This window comes from Acanthochromis polyacanthus, chromosome 2 (genome assembly GCF_021347895.1).
Source record: "Acanthochromis polyacanthus isolate Apoly-LR-REF ecotype Palm Island chromosome 2, KAUST_Apoly_ChrSc, whole genome shotgun sequence".
Classification (NCBI taxonomy): Eukaryota; Metazoa; Chordata; class Actinopteri; family Pomacentridae; genus Acanthochromis; species Acanthochromis polyacanthus.
The window spans coordinates 37,252,374-37,274,916 of NC_067114.1; the positions used below are offsets into that span (position 1 = coordinate 37,252,374).

The 22,543-nt window shown below is 39.4% G+C and overlaps 1 protein-coding gene across 1 annotated transcript; it reads left to right on the forward strand.

Annotated features, from left to right (window-relative positions):
• The first annotated feature begins 10,154 nt into the window (after positions 1-10,154).
• LOC110967836 (ZP domain-containing protein-like) lies at positions 10,155-22,372 on the forward strand. Its single transcript, XM_051944883.1, has 6 exons — positions 10,155-10,245; positions 19,142-19,329; positions 20,372-20,766; positions 20,848-20,944; positions 21,084-21,264; positions 22,242-22,372. The coding sequence occupies exons 1-6, from the start codon at positions 10,155-10,157 to the stop codon at positions 22,370-22,372; spliced, it is 1,083 nt and encodes a 360-aa protein (XP_051800843.1).
• Positions 22,373-22,543: the final 171 nt, after the last annotated feature.

Here is a 22,543-nt window from a genome sequence, read left to right on the forward strand (position 1 = left end):
TGGACTTTTTTTTTTTTTTTTACCTGGATCACAACCCTTTAGTCATCCAATATTTGCTTCCCTGTCAGCCTGGTCATCATGGTTTCATTAAAGTTTCTTACGTTACTTTCTCCTGCCTTTCTGTGGTGTCTACATGTAGGTCCTATCTCCTCAACAGTCTGTGGCACTATTTATTCTGTAGTGATACAAAGACTGGATTATCCACTGGCTGACCCTCTGTCAATGTATTGTATAGGGGATTGTCAGGGGGAAAAAATGACCAAATCTAAGATTAAAATTATTTAATTTAATCAAAATCAGTTTGCGCAACATGTCTCATTTAAAAATTCAATGGATTACACTGGATCCATGAAATAATTGCAGCATGGCTTAGAAACAGCATACAGTTAGAGGTTGATGGAAGATGCATTCAGCATGGTGAAATGTCCTTCTAGAGTTGATGTGCAGAGTAGTGTAAAAGTCTGCAGTGGTTGTAAAATCTAGAATTAAACTATCCATACAGCCATGGCCATAAGTTTGATCACAAGTACCATGACGCTTGTGAATCTTAGAAAATACCACAAAATTGTCACTTACAATACAGTACACAACTCCTGAGAACTATATTAAGTTTCATATTAAAAAAAAAACATCAAAAGAGTTTGGTGTCATTTTGTTATTCTTACCAAATTCGGTTGTGAAAGTACTGCATTTTTTTGTTATTTTTTTCTAATATTATGTTTTGGGAACAAAATTGTTCCAATTGTTGGAATTTATTGATAATATTATATCCCTTGTTGATTTGTTGACTAATTAAACTGGTGCTGTCAAAAAATATTAGTTATGTTCTGTAATAGACATCAAAACAGACATAGTAAGTCATGCTGTGTTCTAACTTATGGCCATGGCTGTAATATATAGATATTTTAATTCCAGCACTGGGAATATCTGAGCGCACTTGTAAAAATGTTGCTCATACTGATTCTAGAATTTTTTCTAATTTTGTAAAACAAACAAAAGAATTGGACTTTTTGTGTGCGTGTGTGTGTCTTTTATTTATTAATGGCATTGTAATGGCATCATATGCGTAAGATATTTCTGATTTCACTCTGCTTCTGGCAATGGTTGTGCTGTGTAATTAGAGATCCAGGACTCTATATTGCAGAGAAAAATGAGCTGAAGAAAGATGTGACAGGAGGAAATGGAACACCCAGAAACTGCTTGGAGTTTAAAGAGTTGACTCACAAAGCTTTGTAGAATTGAAAGAGCTTCTTGCATGAGTGTAAAAACATCTAAAGAAGTCCTATTCATCACAGTGATGAATGAGCCTTTCACTGTCTGAATCTGTATGGTATACAAATCCTAAGTAGGTTAAGAGTATGAGTAAAGAATCAGTTTGCAAGTTTTGTTTCTTTTGAATTACCTCAGTTGTATTTGAGTTACCCAGATTTCATGATGATTTCACCCAAAATTAAGAAACTTCAGTTAAATCTTAGGTATTTTAGATACTCCATTCGATGTTTCTTCTTTCTACACAGCAAATTTTTAAAATCTCCATTCTTTGTTTCCATTGGTAAAACTAAAAGTTTAGAGAATGAAAACCTCAATTCTTGCAGGCTAATTGTTGCTTTTTACCACTCTTTTCATAAACATTCTGTTTGTACTGTATCAAACCTGTATAAGCCCATATTGTATACTGTACATCTACTGTATTTCACCTAACAGCCTGCAGTTTCATGAATAACAAGAGTTTCCTAACCTTTAGCAGGCTTTTTAACGTCAATTTGCAGCATACATAGGGCATCATGAAGTGCCAAAAACAGGACCAAGCACGATCAGTGTAACTTCATGTGTCAGTCATTCATCACATCGTGCTTTGCTGTCACGTATCGGCACCATTTTGACGTGTTGATTCTGCTGGTTAGTGTGACATGTGTAACTAATTTAGATTAAGTCGAGAACTTTACAAAAATTGCCCCTAAACTAAAATCAAGTACTGAAAGAATTGAAAATTGGAGAACACATGATAAAGGTTTGTGATCATTGCATCAGACAGAAAATTAACAATGAGACAATGATCTGCAAACCAGCCACGGCAAACGCAGATTTACAATACATTCCTCATGAGGACTGCAAAGACAGAGTCTAAGAAAACATTTTTGGTTTCTCGTTGAACTATGAATCTTTGTTCTCGTAATGACGGATTAAGACCAGACAAAGGATGCCCGTCAAGTATGAATGCTACCTATTATCCTAGTGTCCTCAGACTTACAGTAAAGTGAATCTGAAGGTGCTGCTGCCATGCGGGTTCGGTCACATTGCTGACCTAGATGACTGGAAGTCTTTCAGTTCTGATCATTCATCTTCCGTCTTGGATCAGCTACAAAAAAATTCTGTTGATTTGGTAGGTGTGACACGGGAAATGATGCCAAATAAACAAGCACAGCCAGCATGAAAGGACTGCATGGGTACAATTTTAATATGCTTTCTGTCACTTTGAGACAGTCGAGGTGGTTCACATGAGAAGGCTTTCGAAATCACAGGGTGCTTTAGGGTGTGCCACCATCACTTAGTGTTGTGGTTTCACTTTGCAGCGCCATCTCGGCTTGTTGATTTTGCTTGTTAATGTGCCCATCAGTGCACAGTTTCTTTGGATGAACTGTGGAATTTAATGCAAAACTTCTAAAGATAAATTTGTATAGAAGATTGATGTTTTGTGTTGTTGAATCTGAGTCATTTTTATGTAAAAGTTTTGCTTTTTAACAAATTAAACACAACACAGTTCATTTCATCCCTCAAGCTCATTAGAAAACAATAGATGCACGAATATAGCACTTCAATTTAGACTCTTTTTAAAAAAAAATTAGACCATGCTTTTTCCACTGCTATAGTCTAAAGCTGAAGAAGGTAAGCTGGCTACAAATGCATAAATGTATTGTTCATTTAAGCTTAAATGTTTTTCAGAAGAACAAGCTTGATTTCTTGCTGTCCCATGTGAGCAGGATTGCAGTCATCGTTCATAATTCCTAAAGGCTGGTTCTGCATGCTTACCAGGCTTGCCAATGTTTCTCATGCAGCATTAAAATTGATGTAAAATTCATTTTTATAAACAACCACAAAATAAACACATAAAACACACAAACTGATTCTGCATCAGACTGAGAGTTAACAGTGAAACTACAAAAAAGTTCCCTCATGTCAAGAGGAGAGGTCGAGTTTCAGACAATATTTCCTCACTGAGCTGCTCATCACACGAGAGATGCTTATCAAGTAAAAATGTGATCTACAATACTGATAAAACCTCAAAGCTGCAGCCAGGGGAATCTGAAAGTACCACTGTCACTGAGATTCCACTGTGCATCAGAAGAATACCATGAAACCAACAGCACCAAGTGAACTACTTAACCTGCTTTTCACCTTGTACATGTAATATTACTAGGAACAAGGTCACAAGCTTTAGTTGGCATGCAGATGACACCCAGATACATTTCAGTTTATGAAACTCCACACGTCTTATGGACATACCTGGATGACCTGTACCTTTCTTTTCAAAACGTAAGATAAAACTGAAGTTATTGCGTTTGGCCCTGAACCCATCAAAAACACACTATCTCACCACATAGTTACTTTGATTGGCATCGCCTTGGCCTCCAGTCCTACTGTAGAGAACCTTGGAGTTATTTTCAACCAGGATACAGTTTTTATTTTTTAATAAATTTGCAAAAAATTCTACATTTCTGTTTTTTTCTGTCAAGATGGGGTGCTGAGTGTACATTAATGAGAAATAAAATGAACTTTTTTGATTTTGGCAAATGGCTGCAATGACACAGAGAGTGAAAAATTTCAAGGGGTCTGAATACTTTCCGTACCCACTGTGTGTCGTTTAACTCACACCTAAGGCAAGTCTGTAGGAGAACCTTCTTTCAGCTGCGAAATATCGTCAAAATCAGGAACGTCTTGTCTCGGAGTGATGCTGAAATACTCGTCTATGCATTTAAAAGTTCTTGGCTGGACTACTTATTATGAGGATGCCCAAAGAACTCTCGTAAAAACCTCCAGTTGATACCAAATGGTGCAGACATAGTTCTGACAGGAACCACAAAGCAAATCATATTTCTCCATTATTAGCTTCTCTTCACGGGCTCCCTGTAAAATCCATGACAGAATTTATTTATTTTTTCCTCACATACAAGCTCTTAATGATCGAGCTCCATTGTATCTACTTACTTAACTTCACTTGTGGTTCCAAGAGTTTCCAAAAGCAGAATGGGAGCAGAGGCTTCAGTTATCAGCTCCTCTGTTTTGGATTCAGTTTTCAGTTTGGGTTTGGGAAGCAGTAACCTTCTCTACTTTTACAATTAGGCTAAAAACTTCTCTGCTTGCTAAATGCACTGAGCACCTTACCTCTACTCTCCTCTTTTTCTCTTCATGCTTTTATATGCAACTACTGATGTCATTAATTTTGTGTCTTCTCTTTGCCATAGTTTGTGTTTTTGTCCTCTCTTCAGGTTTCTCTGACTGTGGAGCTACATGTTTCTGATCTGCAGCTACTAGCCTCAACAATCTCAACAGTGTTTATTGTTCTCTTCTGGATTGTTTGTCTGTTCTCTCCCTTTTACCCTCACCCTAACTGGTTGAGGCAGATGGCTGCCCTTCCTGAGCCTGATTCTATCTTAGGCTTTTTTTATGCCTTTCCAGGTATAGGGGAGTTTTTAACCTTCCCTCTATTGCCACATGATTACTCAAAGGAACCCTAAAGAGATGTTTGGATTTGTTGGGTTTCTCTATGTATTTTTTTCAGGTCTTCACCTTACTATGTGAAATGACTCCCATGGCTTTCTCTTTGCCACTCGCCTCTCAAACTTTGACTGGTGAGGAACAGCTAACAGCTGTATGGACAGTCTCTCCTTTTTCAGCTGCTAAAGCTTGTAACTCCTTCAGAGGAGTCAAAGATGTCTTGATGTCCTCTTTCACTTGTCGCTTTCTTGTAAAGTTGTTCAGTTTTTTTAAGGATGGCCTGCGCTTGACAGATTTACACCTGTGCGATTGTCCTTCTATTTCCTAATGATGGATTTAACTCTGCTCTGAGGGAAATTCACCTGTATCCCTCCACTAACTTATGCTTCTCATAAGTCAACATTTTCACTGGGTTGCTGAGAGTTTTCTTTTGTCATCACTGAGTTGTTATATCCAGGAGCATAGGCGTCAGTTTAGGGGGGGACGGTGGGGATGTGTCCCCCCCACTTTTTGTCAGGGGTCATTTTGTCTCCAACACATTCAAATTCTTCACATGTAAGCCGTTGTAAACCCAGTTATTTTCAGCAGTATAGAAAATTCCGACGCTCCTGAACGCACCATCCGCACTCGGCTGAGAGCACAGACATGCAGCACACCTTCGTGAGGTTAAAAAAAAAAAACGTGCAGATGCTAAATTTACGCCCATGCCAAGTGGAAGCTCCGACCAGAGGCGTGCAGGGGCAAAATTTCAGCCCGGGAGAATTAGTACTATAGCGGCCCACAGACCCCTCTACCTGCATGTACCGATAGCTCAACAGGTTGAGCCTCTGCCTTTGATGCGGTGGTTGTGAGTTTGAGCCCAGCTTGTGGCATTTTGCTGCCTTTCTTCGACATTTTCTCAAAGTGCTGTCTTACCAACGACACGGAAGCATATGAGAAAAGCAGGCGGGCCGCACCAATGCTAAACTTTGATCTCAAGTAGAGGGCCACAAAATATCGTCCCACGGGACGCAGTTGGCCCGCGAGTTTGAGACCCATGATTTAAAGCATTATTATTATTATTATTATTTTATGACTGGAGCGGCCCAACACTAAAGCGGCCCACCGGGGATATCCCCGGTGTTCCCGATTACCCAGCATGCCACCCAGGGTGTGCATTTCCATCTGACAATGGCTGTGGTCTCCATCCCCCCCACTTTTAAAAACAAACTGACGCCCTTGTCCAGGAGTACTGATTCACCAGTGACTGGACATTCCTGATACATGTGTCGTTATACTACAATCACTTCAGACACATTTACTGCACTCAGATCATGATCTCCTTTCACTACTTATGGGACTTCTAGCACCAATTTGGCTGCACATGTGTTGAAACAGTCACTTTAATAGGGGTGAATACGGGGCTGGAGTATATCCCAGCCGACCCGGGGTGAAGGCAGGAGACACTCCAGACAGGTTGCCAGTCCGTTGCAGGGCCACACACAGAGACAAACAATTACACCCACATTCACACCTACGGACAATTTAGAATAATCAGTTAACCTCAGCATGTTTTTGGACCGTGGGAGGAAGCCGGAGTACCCGGAGAAAACCCCCGCATGCACAGGGAGAACATGCAAACTCCATACAGAAAGATCCTGAGAAGGATGCAACCCGGGGGTCTTCTAGCTGCAAGATGAACGTGCTAACCGCTGCGCAACTGTGCAGCCCTCGAAGGGATGTGAATACTTTTAATATGCACTGCATGACACTGGTAACTCAGACTGATGGGAAGGTGAATCTGAAAGTGCCACTGAGGTGTGGTCGCTGTCACGTTGTAGATCTGTACGGTGACATGCCTTTCAGCTGTGACTATAAATATCAGCAGTAAGGAAATTTAGCGGAATTTTTCACAGCACGTGTTTCACTTGCACAAGCACACAAGGCATGAAAGTTTTGTATGGGTGCAGCTGGTACACGACAGTCTGTGGCAGTGTCATGAGTCTCTTCATATAATTGCAGAGCTGTCAGTTGAGATTATTAAACATTCCATACTTGGCATGAGACAACTGTAGTGTGGTGGAAGGAAATGTCCTGCACTCTCACATGAAGAAACATAACCTGCATAGATGGTCACTTAATGTAGGCAAGTCTTATCTACTGCAACATGATATAGAGTTCTTTTAATTTTGATACTTCACCTAAATTTTGCCCTTGATGGTTCTGTACTTTTACCTATTTCCTTTACAGTACAAGGACTTAGCACATAGTTCCCTCTGCTCACTAAAAAAAAACTATCCATCCTGTAAATTCAAAAGATGAAAGCATTTCTTTATTCTATACTTAGCCGACATTTTTATCCAAAGTACATATGTATATCTGAGAGTAAATACAATACAAGCAAGGATCTAGTCAGGAGAGGACTTGAAAGGCCTGTTATCTTTCTTTTTTTAAATTATTTTTTGGGCCTTTTTCGTCTTTATTTGATAAGTGCAGTGGAGACACACAGGAAAGGAGGGAGAAGAGTAGGGGGAAGATATGTAGTAAAGGGCTGTGAGCGGGAATCGAACCCAGGCAGCTGTGTCGGGGACCAGCCCCTGTACATGGATCACCCACTTAATTCGTTGAGCGATCCGGGTGCCCCCTATCTTTCTTTATTTAATCATCAAAATGCCATTTTTTTTCAGCATTGCTGGATTTTTGACTTTCCCATAGAGCTTGAATAAGTCATGTGTGACAATCACTTTAATAGGGAAAAAATGCTCAAATCTATGCTTAAATTGTATTTAATTCACAACTGTTTATTACCGAAGTATCGCATTTGCCAAAATTAAGCTTTGCACAAAACTCTGTGAAAAACAGAAAAATCTTCCCTCTAAAAAATCAAAATGGACTCAGCTGCAACAACAGTCACGTTTTCACTGCTGTATTTAGGTTCAAAATCTCATATATAGATCCTTTAAATACCTCAAAGACGAGCTTTTCCATACAACAGGCTGGTTTGAATGTTGACTCCTGCAGAAACACACAAACACATTTTTGCCTGTGTCATCACTAGTCATGATTGATCACTGATGACACAGGCAGGTATTCAATACCACAACAAAAAATGTTCATAACATTAAAATGATCATGTTATTGTAATATAAACAACTTGCAATTATGAGGAAATAAAAGAAGCAAATCCAAAATATTGGAAGCTTCTATCGGCCATGATGCAAAATAATTCTTCAGCTTGATTGGGACTCTCCCTTTCTGATCTGACACTTCTCTTTCCTCTTTTTGCTTTTTTCCATTTCAGACAACAGCCAAGAATGTGATCTTTAATCTGGTTATTTAGAGCTGGTGGAATGTTTTTATTTTTCTGTTTCAGAAAAACAAACAAACAAAAAAAAAACACCAGAACTCAGTGAAGGTTGTCATTTTCCTGAGATCCTTAAACTTTATGGATTGCCATAAAAATTTCATACAGACATTTGTTATACTTCTGAAATATCTCAACATCTACTTGACAGACTGGCAAAAAAGTAAAGATGCACCCTGCCTTCATCAGCGGAGCAGATGAACAGTTCTCTGAAGGAAATTTGAAGATGGTTTACTTTTGTGAATTTTGCCAACTTGAAATTGTATTTTGTCCTTTTGAAGCAAAATTCAAATTTCAATGAAAATTCAGATTACTACTCCTTTAGCATAGTTTCTTCTTTGCGGTTGTTTTTTAATTGGTTTATTTGGCAGGGACCATGTATAGAAGAACATTAGACACAAGGTAAAGATGCTCTGTACCAGATTGTAGTGTACTCACGAGTTTCCATCTGCAGTCCCTGGAGCAGTTAAGAGAGAAACAAGTTGAAAGAAAGGTAGAAAAGCAATACATCACTTTTTTCTTTTTCCAAAAAGGAACTCACATTCTCACATTCGCATGGTAAAAAAAAGTAATTTCAAGGACTGTTGGTGCTGACAGGTTTGGTTTCTCTGGATCAATTTGTCCCTGTAGAAAACTCTTTAAAATGAGTTTTTGTCTTTAGCTCAGTTGGGAGCTTATTAAATTCTGTTTTAGCTTTGTAGGAACATGATGATTGTCCAAAGGCAGTTTTACATAAAGGGATACAACACTGCCACCTAGAAGAGGCCCTTGTCCTGATAGTATTTCCCGCCTGTTTCTCTCTTTCAGGCCAGCACTGAGGTGCTAATGCATGCTTTTATTTCTTGTCATTTGGACTATTGTAATGCCCTGGTCTCTGGTCTTCCCAAAAAGAACATTTTAAATCTACAGTTACTGCAAACCTCAGTTACACGAGTGCTGACAGGTACCAGAGGGCGGGAACCAGGCGTAAACTAACCGTGACGTCACCCGTTGGTTTCAACGCCGAGAAAATGAAGCCTGGATTTTGCTACTTCCTGGTCGCCGTTTTGGATTTTTTGGAGCCAGTGACGTAAAAAGCGTCATCAAAACAGACTGGACGGAGAGCAACTAGGGGCAGGATTGGCTGAGAACTCTCATATCCCGCCCACATTTCACCGCAGAGGCTTCTGTTGCTGTCTATCAAGTATAGCCACGCCCCCTGGCTCCGCCAACTTTAACGATTTATTTAAAATTCAGTATTGATTTATTTTAAGATCGGCCACCTGATCTCTCATTTTGACCATGAAAACTAACAGGAAAAAAATCCTGAGCTGTAGAAAATCAGTCTATCATATTTTATTTTTTCCAAAAATGAATTGGGGTCTATGGAGAAAAAGCTTTTTGGAACCAACCCTAGCGGACGGCGGGATATTGCAAGTTTTTGACACTTCCGGGTTGGCTTCAATTCTGGAGCCAGATGCTACGTCCACTATATATACAGTCTATGGCGGGAACACATTATACCAGTTTTAAAGTCACTGCATTGGCTCCCCGTCCGCTTCAGGATCGATTTTAAGGTTCTTTTATTTGTTTTTAAATGTCTTAACGGCCTTGCGCCTTCTTACTTGTCTGATCTTCTTTTAACGTATTGACCCTTGCAGATCCTGAGGTCCTCTGACAGCAGCCTTTTAGTTATACCACAAGCCAGAACAAAAACCCACGGCGAGGCGGCATTTAGCCACTATGGCCCCCGTCTGAGGAACAGCCTGTTGGAGAAACTCAGGACTGCAGAGACTGTCGATGTTTTTAAAGGAAAGTTAAAAACACACCTTTTTAAGTAGGCTTTTAATTAAAAATTTTATTTTTTCTTATGTTCTTATCATTACTTATATATTATCCTATGTTTTTTTATTCTTTTAACTGTTCATTTTATTTATCTTATCATATAGCCCTTTTATCTTATACTTTAAAGTTTTTAAACTCCAGTGTTTCCTCAGCTTGGGGCTGTATCTGGTCTACTGCTGGGCGTGCTGTCCGTGGGTCCCTTCGGCCTGGCCGGTTGTGGGGCTCCCCACCTCGGTGTGGGGGTCCCCTGTCTGCCCGGGTGCCGGCGGTCATGGCCTGCGACTCCTCCCAGTGTGGACAGCCCCAATGGAGGCATTTTTTCATGATCCTCAGTGCCATGCCATGTCTCCATACAGTCCGTGGTGAGAGAGTGTGTGTGTGTGTGTGTGTGTGTGTATGCATGTGTATGTGCAGCTGTGTGTTTAGTTTTAAATCCAATGTTTTTAATGTTGTAAATCACTTTGTGGTGCAATTTTATTGTATGAAAAGTGCTATACAAATAAAGTTGGATTGATTGATTGAGAAGTGAAATGAATAAAAAACTTGAGAGGTGAGGGTGCATAGCCATGAACACCCTTGAAAACCAAACATGCATTTCCATACATGATCATGTTCTCAAAATTTAACATCCTATGTTTATCTATTATATGACAGTGGTGATACTGTTGTGTCTTCTTAGCCACAATTTTAATGGCTTGTTTATATGAGGATTTGAGAGGTTTCAGAGTTCTGTGGGCTTGTAACCAGCATGAGATAGAATATATAAAATGTATTGAAAAATAAAAAAAGACTTTTTGTACCTTCAAAAGTAAGAGAGCTTCTGATACTTCTGAAATGTGAGAGGTTGTATTTCGGTGTACAAATAAAGCATATCTGTTTAATATGCTTTTGAAGGCTGAGGGTGGAATGTAATATAACACAGATATTTATAACATGTGACATTATTTATGGCTTCTTCATTTACCATTATGTTAGAACACTCCATTTGTTTCTGTTTATTGTGAAAGAATACAGTGGCATTCAACCATTTTGTCACTTTCACCATTGCATCTGATAATCTGTCAGCAACCTGTTTAACATCTTTGTGCATTTGACATCAATGTTTCTTCAAATTTTACATTGGCAACTCAACCATTTCTCTTTGAGATGGATTACAGAGTGAGGACGAAGAAATTTAGTTCACTTTCCATGAAGTGATTTCATATTTAAACAAGCAGCATCCATTCTGTTGGTTAACTCAGTTTGGATAAACTTAATTCAGTTGCATGTTACCAGCTAAAGAAAATCACTTAAGCTGGTTAAATGATGTTTAATTTTCAGTGTAGGCCTCGCAAAAACAATGGGAAAAAATTGCCATCTGTATGAATTTGTTTAGACCCAACTGTGTATAGTTGCGTGAAGACAAGCAAGCACTAGAACTAAAACGAAAGCATTTGTGATGCATGACATGTAAGCTGTGTTGTTATGAGACAAAAGCTTGTAACGGTACATTTAGTACACCTGTTGTCAAAAGGTGGAATGTCAGACAAAGAATAACACACTGTATGAATCAGGGGCAGAATCGGACTTCAGATCTCCTTCAGAACAAAAGGGTGTTAAACTAGTTCTCCTTCATCCACGATGCTGATTGTAAAATGTTGATGAGAAGGTGGTGTGTATACACACGTGGACAAAATTGTTGGTACCCCTCAGTTAAAGAAGGAAAAACCCACAATTCTCACTGAAATCACTTGAAACTCACAAAAGTAACAATAAATAAAAATTTATTGAAAATTAAATAATCAAAATCAGCCATCACTTTTGAATGGTTGATTAACATAATTATTTTAAAAAACAAACTAATGAAATAGGGCTGGACAAAAATGATGGTACCCATAACTTAATATTTTGTTGCACAACCTTTTGAGGCAATCACTGCAATTAAACGATTTCTGTATTTGTCAATGAGCGTTCTGCAGCTGTCAACAGGTATTTTGGCCCACTCCTCATGAGCAAACAGCTCCAGTTGTCTCAGGTTTGATGGGTGTCTTCTCCAAATGGCATGTTTCAGCTCCTTCCACGTATGTTCAATGGGATTCAGATCTGGGCTCATAGAAGGCCACTTTAGAATAGTCCAACGCTTTTCTCTCAGCCATTCTTGGGTGTTTTTGGCTGTGTGTTTTGGATTGTTGTCCTGTTGGAAGACCCATGACCTGCGACTGAGACCAAGCTTTCTGACACGAGGCAGCACATTTCTCTCCAGAATGCCTTGATAGTCTTCAGATTTCATCGTACCTTGCACACTTTCAAGACACCCTGTGCCAGATGCAGCAAAGCAGCCCCAAAACATTACTGAGCCTCCTCCATGTTTCACCGTAGGGACAGTGTTCTTTTCTTCGTATGCTTGGTTTTTGAGTCTATGAACATAGAGTTGATGTGCCTTACCAAAAAGCTCCAGTTTGGTCTCATCTGTCCAAAGGACATTCTCCCAGAAGCTTTGTGGCTTGTCAACATGCATTTTTGCAAATTCCAGTCTCGCTTTTTTATGAGTTTTTTCAGCAGTGGTGTCCTCCTTGGTCGTCTCCCATGAAGTCCACTTTGGCTCAAACAACGACGAATGGTGCGATCTGACACTGATGTACCTTGGCCTTGGAGTTCACCTTTAATTTCTTTGGAGGTTGCTCTGGGCTCTTTGGATACAATTCCAACGATCCGTCTCTTCAATTTGTCATCAATTTTCCTCTTGCGGCCACGTCCAGGGAGGTTGGCTACTGTCCCGTGGGTCTTGAACTTCTGAATAATATGAGCCACTGTTGTCACAGGAACTTCAAGCTGTTTAGAGATGGTCTTATAGCCTTTACCTTTAAGATGTTTGTCTATAATTTTTTTTCGGATGTCCTGGGACAATTCTCTCCTTCGCTTTCTGTTGTCCATGTTCAGTGTGGTACACACCTTTTCACCAAACAGCAGGGTGACTACTTGTCTCCCTTTAAATAGGCAGACTGACTGATTATGAGTTTGGAAACACCTGTGATGTCAATTAAATGACACACCTGAGTTAATCATGTCACTCTGGTCAAATAGTTTTCAATCTTTTATAGAGGTACCATCATTTTTGTCCAGGCCTGTTTCATTAGTTTTTTTTTTAAATAATTATGTTAATCAACAATTCAAAAGTAATGGCTGTTTTTGATTATTTAATTTTCAATAAATTTTTATTTATTGTTACTTTTGTGAGTTTCAAGTGATTTCAGTGAGAATTGTGGGTTTTTCCTTCTTTAACTGAGGGGTACCAACAATTTTGTCCACGTGTGTAATTTCTTTATGTGTTATGTTTAGTTTTGAGATATTACGAAGAAAAAATATAAAATTACATGGACTTAATTTAGGTATACTTCCATGTATTCATGATTAATACACTAAAGATGCACTATTTTCTATGTACAAAATATATATCCTTGAGGTCACTAATATGCTAAATACACTGTCAGTATGTTGAAAACAGTACAATTGATCATTTTGATCACTTTGACAAGGCTAATAGTATTTTTAAACTGACTTAAAAACGTTAGTCTTAATACTTGGAAGTTTATTTTATTACACTCGGATTACTTAACACAAAAGAATTGCTATTTCTACATTTGATTTTTTTTAAAAATGTGACAAATCGCCCTTTTGTTTAAATGTGATTGACTGTAATATGTCAACAAAGTGAAAAAATTAATGTTGATAAACGCATTTTTTGATATATAATACCTCATTTTTCCAATTAGCAAAAAAAAAAGATAAATAATAGTAGAGTAGTGGTAGTGGTAGTCGAGAAACAAAAAAAAAAAGTATATCGGTGGCCATATTGGTGGCCATATTGGATTTCGCTGTAATGGACATGTTTTACAAGTAAAGCAATGGCAGTATTGGAATGCTTGACCCCTAAAACCTATGTCTAGACACCAAAATCAACCTCCTAGCTCAATTAGTTACTGAGATATAGGCAGTGGCAGCGACTTTGGCGGTCATTTTGAATTTTGGGCTGTAAAAAATTTTGCCGTCATTTTTGGCAGGTATATAGGAGATAATTTTCCTTCAAAATGGTCTAGAATGCCAAATCCATAAAGAAAAAAAGGTTCGGAGAGGTTGGTCACGAAATCCCCAAAAATGACTCTACTATAAATATAGAACACTGGTAATACAACGCATATTTACCATGTTCATGTTGATGATTAGGTATTTTTTTTCTTACAGAAATAAACAATTAGTGTCTCTCCTCTGCATCTGGGCAGGACCATCTTTATTCAAAAAATAATATGATAACATGAAGAATCTACAGCCATGCTGCAGTTGGGATTTCAGTTCAGTTTTTGCCACTATACTAAATTATTTGTGATTCACATGTTACAGAGTCCCAAGGAACTGCCCTCGGACGTACAACTTGACAGTGTTTGACCCTGAAGGTGACCGTGTGAGATGCAGACTACCAACCAACTCAGGGACATATGAGTGTGGACTGTGTGGTCTCCCCACTGGATTCTCTGTTGATCAGGTAAAACATAGACGCAAACAATGTTGCTGTTGTCATTTTTTTTATTAGCACAATACAATAGAAATGATAAAAATTGTTGGTAAAACCTCTTCAGTCTATCTGTGACTGTATCATGTGAAACAGTGTTTGTACGATAACGCTTTTCCAAGAATAAAACATGAAAGACTGAAGAAAACTGCAAATAATAATTGCAGAATAACAGAGAGAACACCAACTCATTTTATATTTAGTATAACTGAACTATAAATAACATTATCACTTACTATTACCTGAACTGCATGGATCAACAGCATTTGTGTAATTATTCTCACCCCCAGAGGTGGTAACAAAAGATCTGTAATTCATTTTGAAAATTTAAGTAATTTACCAAATGAAGAAATTTTGCTTTCAATAAAAATAAAAGGCATTAAACAGTGGAGTTAAATTAATCTAAAAATGTGTTTTCAAGAGCATTTAACATAACCTAAGGCAAGGGATGTTTATATACAATCTCTTTTTTTGTCAGAATACCTGCTCCGTTTCATATAATTACAGTCGACAGAATGGACATCATCCCATTGAGCTTGTGGTGGAGGACTTTGCCAGGACACCGATCAGACTGACCTACTCTGATGGATCCTATGCAATAAAACGTCCTTTTTCAATGAGAGCGGACAAACGTCAACTCCCATTCACTGCCGCCACAACAACCACCACAGCTGCCCCAACAACTACAACTGCCCCAGCAACAACAACAACCGCCCCAACAACCACCACAACTGTCCCACCAACAACCACAACTGTCCCAACAACCACAACTACCCCAACAACCACCACAGCTGCCCCAACAACAACCACCACAATTGCCCCAACAACAACCACCACAACTTTCCCAACAACAACCACAACTTTCCGAACAACAACCACAACTACCCCAACAACAACCACAGCTGCCCCAACAACAACCACAATTGCCCCAACAACAACAACCACAATTTCAACAGTTTCTACATCCAAACCATCAACATGTCTTTTAGATCCTATCCCAACTAGACTCTTCAAGGAGATTTTACCTTTAATTAATTCTTCAATGTTAGATCTGATTAATCTCTCTCTAGTAACAGGCTATGTACCACAGGCTTTTAAGGTTGCTGTCATCAAACCTTTGCTTAAAAAGCCCACTTTAGATCCAGATGTGTTAGCTAACTATAGACCGATATCCAACCTACCATTTCTCTCTAAAATTCTGGAAAGAACAGTTGCAAATCAATTATGTGAACACTTACAAAGGAATAATTTGTTTGAAATGTTTCAGTCAGGCTTCAGAGTGCATCATAGCACAGAAACAGCTCTAGTGAAAGTTACTAATGACCTTCTCATAGCATCAGATAATGGACTAGTCTCTATACTTGTTTTGTTAGATCTTAGTGCAGCGTTTGACACAATCGACCACAACATTTTATTACAGCGTCTAGAACATTCAATTGGCATTAAAGGGACAGCACTGGACTGGTTTAAATCCTACTTATCAGATAGGTTCCAGTTTGTGTATGTCAACAATAACTCTTCTGAGCATACTAAAGTTAATCATGGAGTTCCTCAGGGTTCTGTCTTAGGACCGATACTTTTCACATTATACATGCTTCCTTTAGGCAATATTATTAGGAAGCATTGTATTAACTTCCATTGTTATGCAGATGACACACAATTGTATTTATCTATGAAGCCAGATGAAACTGATCAGTTAGCTAGACTGCAAGATTGTCTTAAGGACATTAAAACCTGGATGACTTTTAACTTCCTACTGCTAAATTCAGACAAAACTGAAGTCATTGTATTTGGCCCCAAACATCTTAGAAACTCGCTTTCAAAGCAAATAGTTACTCTGGATGGCATCACATTGGCCTCCAGTACTACTGTGAGGAATCTTGGAGTTATTTTTGACCAGGACATGTCCTTTAACTCACACATAAAGCAAGTCTGTAGGACTTCCTTTTTTCACCTGCGTAATATTGTAAAAATCAGGAACATTCTGTCTCAGAGTGATGCAGAAAAATTAGTTCATGCTTTTGTTACTTCCAGGCTTGACTATTGCAATTCCTTATTATCGGGTTGTCCAAATAGTTCTCTCAAACATCTACAGTTGATCCAAAACGCTGCTGCGAGAGTACTGACAGGAGTTAGCAAAAGAGATCATATTTCCCCTATACTTGCTTCTCTTCACTGGCTTCCTGTTAAATCCAGAATAGAATTTAAAATCCTTCTTCTGACATATAAAGCTCTTAATAACCAATCTCCATCATATCTTAAAGATCTGATAGTACCATATTATCCTAGCAGAACTCTTCGCTCTCAAGCTGCAGGCTTACTTGTTGTTCCTAGAATTTCTAAAAGTAGAATGGGAGGCAGAGCCTTCAGTTATCAGGCGCCTCTCCTGTGGAACCTGCTCCCAGTTTGGGTTCGGGAGGCAGACACCCTCTCTATTTTTAAGACCAGGCTTAAAACGTTCCTTTTTGACAAATCTTATAGTTGGGGCTGACTGGGTGACCCACAGGGGTTCGGCTTGTGTCTTCATTTGCACAGCTGACTCCTTCTTGGACGTCCCTTCGTTCTGCCTCTAGTCATGCTGCTATAGGCCTAGGCTGCTGGGGGACTTTTCTTGACGCACTGAGCCCTTCTCTATCTACCTTTACATTTAATATGTATACCGTTATTGCAGTACATTCACTCTGTTTCCCCCTGTGCTATTTCTCCGAGTGTCCCTGGTCCCAGAGCTGGATGCTTCAGATCTGCGGTTGATGTTCCACCGGCTGGTCCAGTCTCCACCATGTCCACTGTGGGATGCTGCTGCTGACCTTCCTCCAGCCCTCTGCTTCCAACTCCCTTTTTCCACCAGTCAACTCTGCATTGCCTTCACTATACTGTTATGCTAACTTACATACTGTTTGAATTTTACTGCTAGCTATATATGGAGTATGTTTAATGTCAGAGCCGTACATCATAAGAGTAAACTATGAGTCAGTTTTCAATGTTAGCTTATACTTTGTCTGTGTCACATATCCTGTCATGCATGTATCCAAATGTGTGTTGTGTTTTCCGTGCTTTCCCACCCCTCCCTCTTCTCCCATCCCTCCCCCTTGCCCTCTTCTGTCCTTCTCAACCCGCCCGGCCAGCAGGCAGATGGGTCCCCCCTATATAGAGCCGGGTTCTGCTCGAGGTTTCTTCCCTGTTAAAAGGGTGTTTTTCCTTGCCACTGTCGCCTTTGGGCTTGCTCTGGGGGTCAGGCATTTGGGTTCTGTAAAGCGTCTTGAGACGAGTTGACTGTAATTGACGCTATATAAATAAAATTGAATTGAATTGAATTACCCCAACAACAACCACAACTGCCCCAACAACAACCACCACAATTGCTCCAACAACAACCACAACTTTCCCAACAACCACAACTGCCCCAACGACCACCACAGCTGCCCCAACGACCACCACAGCTGCCCCAACAACCACCACAGCTGCCCCAACAACAACCACAGCTGCCCCAACTACCGTGCCTTTCCGATCAACAATTCCTCCATTGAGCAAGCTTCCTCTGCAGTTTTCTATTTACGGTATGGCAGTCTTCTTTTTATTTGAACACCAGACTAAATATTTTTAAACATTTGATTAATTCCTGAAACCCTGTCTGTCCTCTCGTCAAATTTCCAGTGGATGGTTTCAACGCTCCATCATGCCTTGATGGTGATTACTTTCCAGTTTTCTTGGCACCAACTCCGGCTAATGGAGTAAATCTTCCTGCGTTCGTCAACCAAACCCTCAAAATTGAAGTCAGATCCAAGGCACAATTCACCACGTAAGAAAATTTTTCACGAAAATCATCGTCTAATGTTTGCAGCAATATGATAAATAATGTGTAATATATTCATGCCCAATTATTGAGGTTCCTTTGCAAAAATTGTTTCTTTTGCAGGATTTAGGACCTGATTGTGACAGGACCCAGAGGCATTACAAAGGAGAAAGTCTCCACAGACAAATATATCATTAAATGGACACCAACTGACAATGATCTAAATGATCATTTCTCAATTTGCTTTGTGTCTGAAGCAAGAGACAGGTGAGTTTTATTGAGCTGTATGTGGCTATAAGTAAAACTGTTATATTTAAACAAATCAGATTTTTATTGTTTCTGTCCTTGTAAAAATGTTCATATGAACCTGTGTATTTTGTCACTTCTCAGATATGGCCGAGCCTATCAATCAGAGCTCCGCTGTGTGACCGTGGATGTTGGGCATCACGGTTAGTCCATGAAGGATTTCACCTTATTACCTCCGCCAGGAGGTTATGTAATCATCGGAGTTTCCTTGTCTGTTTGTCTGTTAACAGCATAACTCAAAAAGTCATGGACGGATTTTCACCAAATTTTTACAGAATGTCCAGAAGAGCAGAAGTAACAATCGATTAGATTTTGGAGGTGATCCGGATCACCGTCTGGATCCAGGATTTTTTTGAAAGACTCTGTACAATTGAGAGAGATGGTTCAAGGCGAACCAAATACCTCACATAACGAATTTCAGATCATTCCAATCCAACTCCAACTGTTAACAGACAAACAGACAAACAAACATACAAACACACTCCGATTGGTCATCTGTACAATTGAGAGATGACCTGGCGGAGGTCTGCGCTCTCCAAGTGCTTTTCTAGTTATGCTTGAAATCATATTTTTCAATACAACAAATAATCGTTACATACGTCTGTATATTTAGAGGCCGTTGTGACGTGCAATGAAACAACAGTAACTGTGGAAGTGGAGAAGTCCTACTTTATCAGACGTAATGAGTACATCTTACATCTGAATGACTTCAATGATCCTTCCTGCAACTTGACCAGACGTTCCAACGCAACTCATCTGGTGGTTGCCATGCTGCTGGGCAGCTGTGGGACCATAATTGAGGTACAGGACACAAAACAGGAAAGGTGGTGGCTGTTGAAGGTCTTTGATCACTGCCCACATTAAATTCAACAAAGGTGGCTTTGAGCACACAATGATTTGTACTGACTGCGTGTGTAATGACCAACAAGATAAATAATGTTGCGTCTCTTGTCGCAGTTCTGAAATGCTCTAAAACTGTTCACACTGAAGGAGACACAAGAAACAGATTACTCTTGGACGATTCATTTAGCTGTTCCCCTCAAGGGCCATTGAAACTCAGTGGTCTTTTCAAATGGGACACAACATAGGATGTGTACCAATACTAATACCACGACACAAATATTGAATATTTCCTGAAACTCAGTATGTCAAATGAAGAATGCGAAAATACCAGGGTGCCCTACTACGTCCAGTTGCATTTAAATAAAAATTCTAACTCAAGAGTGCAGTTACTAAACATCCATCCATCCATTCTCTATACACCACTTTATCCTCACTGGGGTCACGGGGGTGCTGGAGCCTGTCCCAGCTGACTCGGGCGAAGGCAGGGGACACCCTGGACAAGTCGCCAGTCTGTCGCAGGGCTAGTTATTAAACAAAAAAAGCCAAACAGAAATTGGGCAATGTGACACGAAATGTCAAACACTTGTCATTCCATATAGATATGTTGACTTTTTGGCCAGGCAGATTTTGCAAAGTGGTGGATTCAGCACACCTGGTAGACAGACTCATATTTTCGAATAAATGTTGGTCAAAGACACCAAAACACCACAAATGCACAAATTCTACCTGAAGGTCACAAACACAGGATTTCTGTACATTTAAAGGAAAACATGAAAGGGTCATTGTATTTCACATTTCAGTCTCTCCACACTCAGTAGAAGCAGTTTCTATAAGCTTCGGTTATTGGAATTTTTCATGTTTGTGATGGGATGTACTTTATTATCTTTAATCTTATCAGTGTCTGCATCATAGAATTCACAGTTACTCTACTGACTTGTAATATGCATGAGTCATATTTTTATGAAAATTTTTATTCTCTTCCTTTTTACTTCATTTTCAGGAAGATGCTGACAACATTCTCTTCAAGAACGAGATCACATCTGCTGACCCAAATGAAATCATTTCCAGACAACATGATGTCGAGATTGCCTTCTGCTGCGTCTACCCGAAGCGAGCCAACCTGACGCTGGGATTCACCCACAAAAACCCCTACGCTTTCAAAGAGAAAGGCTTTGGTGCTTTCACCTTCCAGTTTGAGTTCTTTGAGAGCCAGCGGTTCAGACAGCAGGTTAATGACAGCTCCTACCCCATTGCGGTGTACCTCAAGCAGATGATCTTCATGCAGATCGAGGCAACCTCGTCCATCCCCAACACCGAGCTGTTTGTGGAGACCTGCAGGGCGACTCCCTATGACAATCCCAATTCCCGCATCAGCTACACCATCATTGAAAATGGGTAATCAGTATTTTGTGGCGGTTGGTTATCATGAGAAATACCTGGTCATGTTTCTAAATCAGTTGAACTGCATTGTCACAGGTGTGTAAAGGACCCAACAGTGCAAATCTATAACAGCTCCAAGTCTCAGTTCAGATTTGGAATGGAGGCTTTCGAGTTCATCGGCGCTCACGAGGAGGTAAAGCTGCTTTTTTTCTTCTACAAAGCTATGAACCTTTCACAACCTATAAAGTCAAAATACTATTCACAAGGTTCAGTAAATGGATGGAACCTGCAATATCATATACATATCTGATTTCACTTCCATGTGTCTGCAGGTCTACATCACATGCTCGGTCATCTTGTGTGAACAAGGCGTCTCTGGAACCCGCTGCAGTCAGGGATGCCTCAGGTCCAACTCAGGGAATCGTCGCAACAAAAGAGAGGCTGTAGCTCAGTCCAGCAGCCACTCCATTTCCCAGGGGCCTTTGCACCTAGCTAAGATTTCTGACAGTCAAGGTGAGTTTACATATGGTCAGTTCATCCTGCAAACCTATAGGTGCATCCCCACTACATGTAGTTTAGTGTTGCAGTGTACACGGAGGTGTTTGTGTTGCTTACCCTGTCTTCACGATTATAAATGGGTTGGACAAAATAACAGAAACACTTGTCAGTACAACAGAAAGGCAACACAAACCACGATATCATAGAATTACTGTGGTTAAATCTAACTTTGAGGGGTTACTCTTTAGCTTTTGCTACTCTACATTTTTGTGAAAGTTGTGGTACACTGTTGTGTATTATTCTAGGTTCAGAATATATAACAATTAACTTTACATTTACCATCTGAAGAATTACAGCATCATTATTATAAAACGCAACACTATTCTACTTATTGTGGTACAAACTACTACTTGAGTATATTTACACTGTAGTTTTTGCTAACTTTTTTAAAATATATATATATATATATGTTTAAGTAAAATGAATTATCACATCTTTCACAACTGGCTTGGATTTAGCTTCAGGTTATTTCAATCAATTAATCAATCAATGAAGTCAAACATTATTTCTATCAAGCAAGTCAAATTCAGTTAAAAGTGCTTTACAGGGTGCTGGCCAAATATAGGATGATAGAAACAGACTGAATGCACATCAAAGCAACAAAATAGATTAAAACTAAATAAAATATGACCAGTAAAATGACAAAAGATAATACAAGCAGTTAAAATAATACAAATATTATGAAACATTACACAAAATAAACTGATTAGAGCAAAACTGTAAAATGTTAACAAAAGTAAATGGTGATACCCTTAAGTGTTAGAAATGATATAATATGTATCTGACTAGTTCAAGTATAAATGTAAAATCCTACAATATTACAAACTGTATCATTTAAATATTAAGATTAAATACAAAATATATAGCATTTTGATTGTTTTTGGTACTTTTCCCCCATATATCTAATTTCTGGTGTGTTTTCCTCACTTAAGCACCAAACCTGAATCTGACCTTGAACCTGGTCTTCGTCGTTGGCTGCCTCCTCGTAGTTGGGGTTGTGATCTACCGGTCGAGGAGCAACAAAGCTAAATACCAACGGCTGCCGACCTCTGAGCCAGAGTGAAGACATAAAAACTGCTTATATCCATCTAAATGCTATAAAAGGTGTTGATTTACTGTGTCTTTTTGGGGTTGTGGTGCTTTACTTAGTCCTGACAAAGAAAACTAAGAAGTATAAATGTGTGATTTTAAATTGCTGGGTGTGTCTTTAACTGTGTTGAGGCTTAGTCATTAC

Excerpts from the sequence above, each read along its gene's own strand:
- LOC110967836 (XM_051944883.1), top strand. The coding sequence starts at position 10,155 with ATGGCCTGCGACTCCTCCCAGTGTGGACAGCCCCAATGGAGGCATTTT. Across the intron at positions 10,246-19,141 it reads ATGTCTCCATACAGTCCGTG|AGGCCGTTGTGACGTGCAAT; the intron begins GTGAGAGAGTGT and ends CTGTATATTTAG. Across the intron at positions 20,945-21,083 it reads TCATCGGCGCTCACGAGGAG|GTCTACATCACATGCTCGGT; the intron begins GTAAAGCTGCTT and ends ATGTGTCTGCAG.